An 11,577-nucleotide genomic window follows, 5' to 3' on the forward strand; every position below is an offset into this window, starting at 1 on the left:
GCTTTACACGAGTCATAGTTTTAAAATAATCTGTATTTATCTTATAGTGGTCTTTGGTTTATTCGCTTTCTAAAATGAGATGCTTTAGGTTCTGATTGGCAGCCCCTCAGAAACCCCTGAGAAAACCTGTCTAAAGCCACCCCAAGGCCTGAGCTTTTAGCTCATGATTATGCTGAAGGCATTATTTGAATGTTTTCCCATATTTAATATGAGCATCGATCATTACAGCATACAGTTCTAATATATGATGGAAAACAGGAAAAAGAATAGAAAGAAAAAGAAAGAAAAAATGAAATAAGTTAATTTAAAATGACTTAGCTATATGCTAATAGGCTTTTATTAGCATTTTAAGTAACCAGCTACTTTTATCTAATTAATTCCTCTATTTTTAATTCATCACATGGTTCGTAATACTTACACTTTCCCTAACTCAATAAACAAGATCACAGAGCATTAAGCTAATGCGATCACTGAGGATTCAGTTCCGTTTTCTAAAAAAAAAAAAAAGTATTATTAAACTACATTTCCCATGAGCGGCTCTATTAATTGGTCGTCATACTCCGCACGAAATCTCGCGCTATGTGCGACCTGACCCTGCCCTATGTCTCGCGCACTCGCAGCTTCTTCGCTCAGTATATAAAGCAGGACAACGACGGAAGGAGGACGGCTGGGGAGTCGCAGCCCGGGATTGTAAATAAGACCGCCTAAACTGTGTTTTATTTACAAAAGTGATGCCGGCTGTTTTAAAATATCTTTCCCAGTTGTTTTAAATCGTTTTTCGTAATTTTTGGCTCTATTCCTCGCCTATTTCCGTGTGGTTTTTACACTACGCGTATAATGGCGAGCTCGGCTAACTCGAACCCAGTGGTAAGGATCAATCTCTAAGGATTGTCAGCGGGGGAAAATGGGGGTAAAGTTATTGGAAAGCTGTCGACGAGCTGGTTTTATGTATTACAGTAAAATGAGTCTGCTTTAACAAACACTTCACTGTTATATCTATTAAAGGGAATACTTAAGTTTCAGTCAATCGGCCATTATAATTAGTTTTCGAAACTAGGTAGTTCTTTCATTTGAAACCATCTCGGAGGAGGAATGGCTTACTTTAGAGAGGCAGTGTTTGAGTAAAAATAAGAACACGTGTAGAAACTGAGGTTTAGCGATGAAGATGTAATTTTAATTTAGTGGTTTATCGGCAGGTTGAAGCTTTCATTAGTTGGAAGGTTACTTTACGTGATCACAGTCTAATAGCGTGTATGGCTAAATTCATTTTTGGTAGACGCTTGAGCTGCCAGGTTGTCTAAAAATGCTTGTTTGTTCGTAGGAGGAAGAAATTGTCAATTTAAGCTTTTATTATTGGATAGCTTATGAAATACAGATGTACGCAAAGCACATTGTCATCATCCACGCCGAGAGAATTGAGCGTTTAATATATATAGTTTATATAAATATATATATATATATTAAAGCCTCCTCAGTAGAAAGTCGTCAACTGCCTCATCATTGTCCACCATTCCACGACCAGAAGGCAGGGTAGCCGTCCCAAACCACTTCTTTAACCCATACCATATCAAATTTGTCCTTGCTACCTGCCAGCAGAGCCAAAAAATATTTAGCCAAAGCTGAGCACTGATAAGCTAAGACACCGAAAATGTCCTTCACATTCCGCCACACACTATTTAAAAGAAAAAGGCTGTCGAGCGCGCACTCTGCGGCTCCGTAAAATGGCTTCCTCGTCTCCCTTCTCTCTCGGTTCTGGCCCTCCTCCTTTTCGCTGCCTGGTTTTTATACAGCCATATTGGCTCTCTAATATAGACTGCCCGGGATGGGAAGGTGCTACTCGACGCTACGTCACCGGCTCTACATATAAACAGCAGACTGAGCTTTAAATAGTGAGGAGCAGACAGGCCGAGGGGGAGGGAAGGAGAGACCGAGGTCTGCGCTGCGGACATCGGGGCAGCGCAGTGCGGTGGCCCGCGCGTGTGTCGCTTTGTTTCAGCCTCGTATCACTCCGCTGAGACGGGACCGTTGGGCCCTGGCGGAGCTATAAACGTTATGTCTGCTTTTTCCAGCGCGCGCGCAGTTCAGACCCCGGGGACATGATGTTTACCTTAGTAGTAGTAACATAAAGAGCTAGTTTATATGGGTTAGCATAACAAGGCACGTAGCGCCGTGGAAACGCTGCAGCACGAACCCCACACATGATACTCAAGTGGGGGCAGTTTTAGAGTTTAGCTGCCCGCGTGCAACAACTATTACCGTGTCATACCAATGAAAGTCAGTGTGGCGAGGCGTAAATAAATGTGATAATTATAACACCATCAGCTGTATACTTGATGTTTTGTTGTCGTTTTGGCAGCTGGGAAGCCCAAAGAGGAGGTGTGTTTGCTAAGTACACTGTTGAGGGCTAATTTTGACATAAAACCCAAGCTCATAATGATCAATACTGACTGTACCAGACATGTTGTTCATGCTTTACTGGGAAAAGCAAAAGTGTCTCTAATATAAACGCCATACTGTAAAAGTTTCTTTCCTCTTTTCTTCTTTTTTTTCTTCCTCACAGCCTAAATTATACAAGAATGTGATTGACGATGTGATCAATGAGGTGCGAGAGCTGTTCCTGGACGAGGGAGTAGATGAGCAAGTTCTTCTGGAGCTGAAAACGGTAACCGTCCCTGTCAGTGTTGCGCCTGCATATAGTAACTGCAGGGGAAATGCCGCCTCCTGCAGAGGTGTGCGCTCTTTGTAGTAAAGTGTACTGTAGCACGCTCCCCCAAACCAGAGCGCTTTGGAATAACTGCTGACCACTTCCTAGTTTGGAAGCTGTTGTAGTTGCTGTCTGGATGGACAGAAAACAGACTTCTGGAAACTTTCTGATTAACTCACAAAAATGTCATTCATGTCTTGTTTCCCCCCCCCCCCTGTTACCATGGTTTCCTGTGATGGATGGTGCTCTCACTGCCACTGATGTGTTGCAGAATTTGCTTTGCAGCGATTTCTGTATGAGTTTTCTGGTGCAATCACCACCTTATATTCCAGTGTGACTTTCAGTGTTGCTTTACTGTTATAACACCTGCGTATGCCTGTGAGAAGGAGGTGTCTGAATACCATTGAAATGACAACTCAAACAGTATGTACACTGCATGATATGCTCAATTCAAGAGGAGGCTATGGCACATAAGCCTACTAGGCAATGTGATTGACACAAATAAGCAAAAAATTCAGTCTTAGCTTCATGGATTAAACCAGTTTATTTGACCTCACTTTGAGTTTGTGACCCATTAGTTAATATTGGTGTCTGGCTCTCTTCCACAGTCTCTTTTACCTGGTTCCCCCCCTGAGCCTGGTTGTGTTGGAGCTTTCTTCCTGTTAAAAGGGAGATTTTCCTTCCCATTGTCACCAAACACTTGCTCATAGGGGGTCGTCTGTTAGGTTTTCTCTGTATTATTGTACCTTACAACATGAAGCACCTTGAAGATGACTGTTGTGACTATAAAAATAAAACTGAATTAATTTAAACGATCGGCACGTCTGGTCGGTGTGATGCGTTCACAGGTGTGTCGATAATGACAGAATCTGCGCTAAACATTTACCTGGATGGAGATTTTCATTTGAAAACATGTTAGCATGGATTTAAATGGCGTCTTTGGCAGCTTTCTAACACATGTCTTTGTGCTGCCTCCGTTTGTCTCTACAGCTATGGGAGAACAAGCTTTTGCAGTCCAAGGCAGTGGAGGGCTTCCACACTGACGAGCAGAAAGCCCTGCAGGCCGCACAGCAGCAGCAACAACAGGTTCAGCAGGTCCAACAAGTCCAGCAGGTGACCCAGCCAGCTCAGTCCCAGCAAGTCATCCTGCCGCCCCAGCAACAGCAAGGTTAGCCAGCAGTGGCACACAGTGGTAAAAACATTTCTGAACAAGTGCAAAAACCCGTGAACGCCTTTTTGGGCACTAAAAATGTCGCCTGCAGCTTTGAGTTATTTGCCGAACTGGCACAGGAAACAATGAATGCTTACTGATCGTGTGCATTCTTTGTACATTTTATGAAAAATATGAGGAATTGACCTGAAAATGTTTGTCTCCGCAGCTCCCCAGCAGCAAGTCATTGTTCAGGAATCTAAGCTTATACACATGGGTGGAACGGGGATGGTGAGTGGATCATAGCACCAAAAATAAATGAAACTGTTTTTCGGGGAGGCATATAACAAGTAGCAAATGTGTTTATTAACAGACATAGGTGATGCGATATCCATATGTGTGATGAACAGAACGAAGTGCTGCGCATTTTACGTTTTTAACAAATTCAGACATATTTTCTTTGAGTAGAAGTGAGAAGCAAGAGAGGGTCTCTGCAGGCTTCTTCCTTAGTCCAGAATGATTGATCAAGTGTCACACGGATGGGGCAACAGGACTTGGAAGAGATTAACGGACTATTTAATAGCCAGGACTGCAGTGGATATAAGCCAGCAGTAATGCATCCTCCCACATGCTACTGCTGTGTCTAATACGCACTGACAAACACACCTTTCCGTCATCGAGTGAAATATGCAGGAAATCTTTTCCACTTTTTTCAACAGCACATGTTTAACGCAGCATCTGTCCATATGAAGCTTTCATCTCTGCTGCTGCTTCTTTCTGTTTTCTGCAAGTGATTTTTGTATAATCCTCAAACGGTTCTTCAAAGCTTCACTTGCCAATTTTTAATCGTTTTCCAGTGGCTTTGTAGATGCAGCGAGAGGACAAACATGCTGCTTTTATCATGTCAGTCAATGCAATCTGAAGTTCAGTGCTTTAAATTGTAAAGAAGTTCAAAAACATTAAGTACTTAACATTGAAGTCTTTCATTCTTGAACCCTGAAATCCTCTGCTTCTGTATTATTTTGCATGCTTGTCACCGCGTGTGTTCTTCTTTCCTCCTCTAGAGTGCAGCAGCTACCGCAGCAACCCTGGCTTTGCCCACAGCGGTCACCCAATACCAACAGCTCCTCACCAGCCAAGGTAAAACATGTTTATTTGCATTAAATTGCAAAGAAATGCTGTTTTCTCTCTGAACTATCTTCATGTGTAAAACTATATTTACACAACGTGCACCCACACGCTTTGTTTTAACGTCTCAGGCCAGATCCTGCAGTTAGTCCGTGGTCCCAACGGGGCTCAGTACATCATCCAGCCCCAGCAGCAGATCCTCCTGCAGCAGCAGATGCAGCCTGGTGGCGTGCAGGCACCGGTAATACAGCAGGTAAGAACTGTCACGCAGAGGGGCAGGGCTGCATATGACAGGAGAAAATGTGTGTGAAAAACAAAGCCAAATGGAGAGAGGTGGGGGGAAAAAGTCGTGGTGTGTCTGATTTATCTGCGTAATCAGTTCAGTGTCCGTTTGTGACAAGTAGGTTAAATAAGGCTACATATCTGTGGGCCCTGTGGCTCTGACACAGTGGAAGAATCAATTCTTGGAAAAATAACCTCGAAATATGTAAGAAGTGCCATGAAAAACATGAAATGATTCTGGGAAATCGGGAGGATGCTGATTGCTCAGAGCTTACCACTTACCCCAAAAGAAATAGATCCATGACTCCACTACTTGTGACTTTTCCTAAATAAAAACACAGATTCAGATCAAAACTAGTGCCAAATTTCATTCATTCAGTTTAAATTGAGTCGGTTAAAATGTTGCAAAAGTGTTGTGCATATTCAGGTGGAGATCTTGTTTTAAAATAGAGTTTACATGTCGTGTTTGGGGTTTTTTTCCCTTCTCTAATATCTGTTTAGGTTCTGGCTCCTCTGCCAGGAGGCCTGTCCCAGCAAGCAGGAGTCATCATACAGCCGCAGCAGATTGTCTTAACCCCAGGAAACAAAGTCCAAGGCAATACACAGGTCAGAACTTCAGTTCCTCCTGCACTCATTCCATTTATATGGAAGTAGTTTATGCTCTATAGTAGTGTTTCCTCCATTTCTGTTCTCTTTGTTGTTTAGAGAAATTAGAGTCTGTTTAATGTTTTAGAGGAGCGTCTGGGAAACCTTTGTTATTAATAATAACACCTGCACTGTGAAAGCATCGCGCATCAGTCAGTGTCACAGATCAGCCGATTACACTGACAAACAGCATTTCCACTCAGATGTAGTTTTGGTGTGAGTAACTATGGAAAGATTTGGTTAGCTGGCCAGTGTAACTGAGCTACACTGCAAAAATCTGCAACGTTAGCTTTTAAATCAACAGGCTAACATTAGCTCAGAGCAGAGGTCTTCCCTCCACGAGTTCAGTTCTTTAATAACTTTTTCTTTCAGCTGTTAGCCAGCATTAGCTTACTTGCTAACACAGACAAATATCTTGATACCCAACATGGCGACTAGCTGGCAGACCTTATCTTTGCTACAAAAATGCTCCTTGAAGTCTCATCATTTTTGCTGTCCTGTCCTTTGCTGTCCTGTCCTGTTACCAGTCACCTTGTGGAGCATTGGACTGCCATTACCTCATAAGACTTTGTTGTTACACTTTCTCTTACCGTGCATTACTAAATCTCCATTTGCACTATTTGCCTATTTGCACTACTCTGCCTGGTTTACACTCAATGTCACTTACCCATTATATTGTATATTGTATAGCTTTCTTGTTATATGTAAAATTGTATTTATTTAAATTTTTACTTTTTAATTATTTTACTTGCATTTTTAATCACTTTTATATTTAAATATATTTAAATGTTCATTTGCTATTTATCTAGGGATTGAGAGTAACGCAATTTCTATTCTCTGTATGTCCTGTACATGTGGCAGAATCGACAAATAAAGTTGACTTTGACTTTGACTTTATTTTGGCTTTGAGTTGGAGTCTGTTGTGTAAAGAGCTGGTTATTTTGTCCCACATGAAAGCAATGCTAACATCATATGGGCGTACATGTTTTTAAACTCTGAGTTTCTTTCTACCGTCAGGTGATGCAAGCAGCAGCTATGGCGCCACAGCCCAGCCAGGCAGCAACAGCTCAGGTCCAGCAGGTCCAGCAGGCCCCAGGAGCGACTGCACCACAAGCCTCAGCGCAGCCCCAGGCCCAACAGCAGCAACAGGCCCAGCCTCAGGCACAGCAGCCTCCCATGATGCTGCAGGTGGACGGAACCGGGGAGACGTCTTCAGAAGAGGACGAGGATGAGGAGGAGTACGACGAAGATGACGATGAGGAGAAAGACAAGGATGGAGCAGAAGATGGGCAGGTTGAAGAGGTGAGCAAGGGAGGAAATAAGAGTGTTCAAAAACTCGCACGTTAAAGTTGCAGTAGGCAAGAATTTTATGGTCATTTAATATGAAGTAAGAAAGCCGTAAACTTGTAGCACTGATGTTTCTGCCCCTCTTCAGAGCTTTTGTTTTCCAGAGTAGCTAGCAGTAGCTTTCCACAGGTAGCTGTCGTTAAACCCCGAAGAAGTAGCTCTGTCCCAGAATTCATAGCGCGGCCCAGCTCAGTTTCCAACAATGGCGGCAGCTAGTTAGTTTTAATATTACTCTTATTATTCTTTCTGGGTCACAAAATAAACGTTTAACATATTTTCAGGCGAGAATGTAGCTGTGTAAACCTCAAATATCTGCTCAGTTTATCAAGACACCGCATATTTTCAAAAGCGCTCCGACGTTTTCGGAGACGTCTGTTACCCACTAGCTCGATAGCTAGCCGGGGGCTAGGCTCACTAGCGCCGTGAGAACACCGGACTCCCGGCAAATCGTTTTCAAACCCACCGCCGTCTTTCGCTACTCAGGTTAAACATGATATATGAGTCACTTAGATAACTTAAAAATGTTATTGTTTGGCTTTTTTTTTAGTATTTTATTTGTTCCTGAGTAAATCGGTTTGGCTGAGATTAAAGTTATAGTTTTTACACAGCTGAATAAACATCAAAGAGACAGCTGATTATCAGAAGTGTGAGATGCTGGAGAATTTACTCCGGTGTCCTGTTATATTTTAGATAGCAAGGAGTTTATTAAACTTCACTGAAACAATCTGCAGATTTCATTAAAATTTAATAAACTATCATCTTGTCTTTATTGTTAGTTAGCACAGACCTGAAACACTTAAAGCTGTAAGCTAATGATAGTTATATAAGAGCAGATGCTGCTGGTGCAATAAGCTGTACGTTTTACATCCAATGGATGATGATCTGATTAGTCGACTATCAAAATAATCGTTTGTGGCAGCCCTACTACAAAGGTTACTCTGTAGTTTGTGTGGCTTTTCTGCAGAAGATTTTATAACACAGCAGGTTATATTTGGCACTGTTTGGTATCGGGCAAAAAGGAGAACGGGTTTAAAATCAAACTATTACTTGTTGCAATCTAGATTTGTGCTTTTACTGTTTAAATAAAGAAAATCCTGAATCTTAAACCACGTTTCTGAGCAGCAAACATTTGTGATGAATCTGATTGTTTTGGTTTCCTACTCAGGAGCCGCTGAACAGTGGAGACGACGTCAGCGACGAAGAGGACCAGGAGCTGTTTGAAACAGACAACGTAGTGGTGTGCCAGTACGACAAGGTAGGAACTGATATATTCTGAAAGGCTGCAGTGTGTTCAAACCTGCCTGTGTATAAATATGCGAGTGCCTCTTTGGTACTTTTATGACATGTCTTGATATAGATCCTCCTGCGCTGGGGCCCGTTGGCTTTTATGCATATCCGACTCGTTTAGTTTCACATCAGCATCCAGACAAAGACGTTAACGCTGAGATTTGCAGAAGCAGTGAAAACAAAGAGATTATAAAATAACAGCGCAGAGCAGTTTTACCGTGTTAATGTGATTGGTACTCAGCATCGCTGTCAGCCTTTGTTTGCCAGTATCATTCAGGGCGCTGGAAAGGCTGCTGTAGATTGAAGGACGGGGCTTAAACAGTTTTCACAGCAGCCTCCTCGTTTTTGGGGGAAAATGTCAGAAATCGTTAAAGAGGTATTTCACATTCCTTGTTGTGAGTCTTCACTGTTTGCCTTTGATTCCCATCACAAAGCATCGAGTTGTTACATTATTTGATGTTAATTCAGTGGAGAAAGGCTCCAGCAGCGGTTAATGCCACAGTGAGTTTGTCTGGCCTCGGCGCAGAGGCTAAAGACATCAGTCTGCGTCCACTGTAAGCTGAAACAATGTCCATCTGTCCTTGACGCCTACAACACTCATTTCCTTCTCTTTACTCTGCAGATTCACAGAAGTAAGAACAAATGGAAATTCCACCTGAAGGATGGGATCATGAATCTGAACGGGAGAGACTACGTCTTCTCCAAAGCCATCGGGGATGCCGAGTGGTGAAGCAGAAAAAGGAACGGGAGAAAGCAACAGGAGCAGGATCTCTGTAACTCCTATCCAGTTAACAGACAGTTTAGCATCCTTCCACATCCTGTGACTGGATTCATTCAGGAAACTGTTTCTGAGACTCAGAACTCTTGAGACAAACCCAAAGGACTGTGAGGTACTGTAAAACCCGGGTGTAGTCAGAAAACACTCGACTAGCCTTGCGGGATGAGAAACCAACAGAGGAAGGGAAAAGCCCCGTGAGCCGAGCACCGTTTCTCTTTATTTCTTCTTCCAGGCTTCTCTGCCTTTCCCCCCCCAGAGAATTCACCTAACTTTGGAAAGAAAGCATTTCACCATCATACAGGTGTAGAGGACCAGGGTGACCTCGGCTTCCCTGCCACACAAGGTCAGAGGTCATTCGTTATAACCCCATAGATGAGAAACACCTTTGCAATCACTGTAGTCGGTTGACTGGATTGACTCGTGTCTACGTTCGTGTCCAAACTTAGTGCCACCAGTCGAGATCGCTGCCTTTAGAACGACCAGAATCACCTGTTTTTGGCTTCTTTTTTTAATATCCTAATTCTGTCTGAATTCACGTTTATGAAAAAGGTGCTCCAGAGTGTTTTTATGTAGGCGACCTGTTCTTTAAACATTATGTTTTAAATGCGTTTAATGAAGGAGTTAAAAAAAAGGTAAAATAACATCACCTTACAATAACTCATTTTTTTTATCTTCGTCGCAGCACTTAACCCCCCCTCCCCCAGCACCCCCCCACTGGCTTCTCTGGGGCTTCATTCCATCTTTAACGTTAAGAATAAAATAAAGATAAAAGCGTGAGACACTGAATTCATTTAAGGATTGTACAAAGGTGTCTCAGTTTGTCCTGTTGGTGAATCGCCTTTGCTTTTATTTTTAGTTCTCTGCAGCCGTCGGAAATTTTGCACTGTCGGTTTATCAGTGTGTTGTGAAGTCAGTCAGTCCACTTAATCAATAGCCGCAGAGACGTGTGTGTGTGTGTGTGTGTGTGTGTGTGTGTGTGTGTGTGTGTGTGTGGGTGGGACTGTACAGACACGTGGTGAGTGTGTGTCGTTGTCGCTGGTTTTCTGTGAAAAGGTTTCAGTTTATTTCTCTCACAGTCTGAAAATGTCACAGAGCAGTGAGGTTGGTGTCTGTCCTGTTTTTTCTATTTATTTCTGAAAGTTCATAAATTGTTTTTCTTTTTTTTAAGGTTGGAAAGCCGCACCAAACTGTGCTCTTATAATCTAACAAGTGTTCCTTTTTCTTTTCTTTTCTCCTTTCTTCTTATGTCAGCCTGATAAAAGCTGCACGGCGCTGTTTTCCAAACCATTTCGTCCACCGTATGTTCTCGTCTGCTTCCGTTTTATTCATGACTTTTAAACTGAGGATATTTTCTATCCAAGTGAGTTTAACTCGAGGGGGGGTTGTGTGTGTCTCTGCAGTTTGTTTTTAGTGCCCCTGTTGCAGCAGTTTGAAATAAAGTATATATGTGTTTTGACTGTTGTGTCGACGTGGTGCTTGGGTGGCTCCATAGTTGTTTTTTAGCTGCACAAAGAAAACCCTGATACAGGACCTGATGGAGAAAACAGAACATTTTTCACACGATTTAGTTGAATTATATGAAATTTTTACATGAAAGGCCAAAGGAAGACTTTCCACACATGGCCCCCAGTAGATTTATTTCCTTTCCTCTGTTCGTCATTTCCATATGTAGATGTCGTGCGTGCCTTTTTGAACTTTAGTTCAGTTTTTGGTGGGGGGGGGGGGGGTCACAGATGCTAGACTGAGAAGGATGTCTTATTAAACTGTGCTCTATAACCATTTTGTCGTGTGTTCTGCTCTTCTGATGATTAATGAACTGTACTGTTGGTATTCGTGTAATTTTCCTAAATCAAGTTTGGAATCAAACTCAAGGTTGTGCTTTGAATACATAAAGTTGTCTTTTGCATAAAAAGAAAGAAAGAAAATTAAAATTTAATTTTTGCATTATTTTGTGGCCTAAATCAGTGTCACTCTCGCCCCCTCTGTTTCTTCCTACCTTCTTCTGTGATACCTGGTCAGCTTTTTGGTTCTGCGCTGATAAAAGCAAATTTATCGATTACTCGTGGGAGCATCTTGAACACTAAACTATTTAACTGTTATTTCAGTTACTTTTAAACTATTTTTGCTCACATTTTTAATCCTGTTGAGACTCCGTTTTTAACTGCTACTATTAGATGTGGCTCGAGCGGTAGAGCAGGTAGTCTAATAATCAGAAGGTCAGCGGTTCCTCCAGTTTACCAGCTGGAGGGGTTCCTG

At 42.3% G+C, this 11,577-nt stretch overlaps 1 protein-coding gene across 1 annotated transcript; it reads left to right on the top strand.

The window, feature by feature from the left end:
- The first annotated feature begins 637 nt into the window (after nucleotides 1-637).
- On the top strand, nucleotides 638-11,268 carry gtf2a1 (general transcription factor IIA, 1). Its single transcript, XM_080882462.1, has 10 exons — nucleotides 638-867; nucleotides 2,561-2,662; nucleotides 3,695-3,872; nucleotides 4,084-4,145; nucleotides 4,919-4,994; nucleotides 5,114-5,235; nucleotides 5,766-5,870; nucleotides 6,927-7,211; nucleotides 8,422-8,511; nucleotides 9,166-11,268. The coding sequence occupies exons 1-10, from the start codon at nucleotides 838-840 to the stop codon at nucleotides 9,271-9,273; spliced, it is 1,158 nt and encodes a 385-aa protein (XP_080738588.1). The 5' UTR covers nucleotides 638-837; the 3' UTR covers nucleotides 9,274-11,268.
- Nucleotides 11,269-11,577: the final 309 nt, after the last annotated feature.

Source organism: Rhamphochromis sp. 'chilingali' (genome assembly GCF_963969265.1).
Source record: "Rhamphochromis sp. 'chilingali' genome assembly, chromosome: 5".
Taxonomy (NCBI): Eukaryota; Metazoa; Chordata; class Actinopteri; order Cichliformes; family Cichlidae; genus Rhamphochromis; species Rhamphochromis sp. 'chilingali'.

Coding starts and splice junctions, on each gene's coding strand:
- gtf2a1 (XM_080882462.1), top strand. CDS start 838: ATGGCGAGCTCGGCTAACTCGAACCCAGTG. Junction 868..2,560: donor CGGCTAACTCGAACCCAGTG/GTAAGGATCAAT, acceptor TCTTCCTCACAG/CCTAAATTATACAAGAATGT. Junction 2,663..3,694: donor TTCTTCTGGAGCTGAAAACG/GTAACCGTCCCT, acceptor TTGTCTCTACAG/CTATGGGAGAACAAGCTTTT.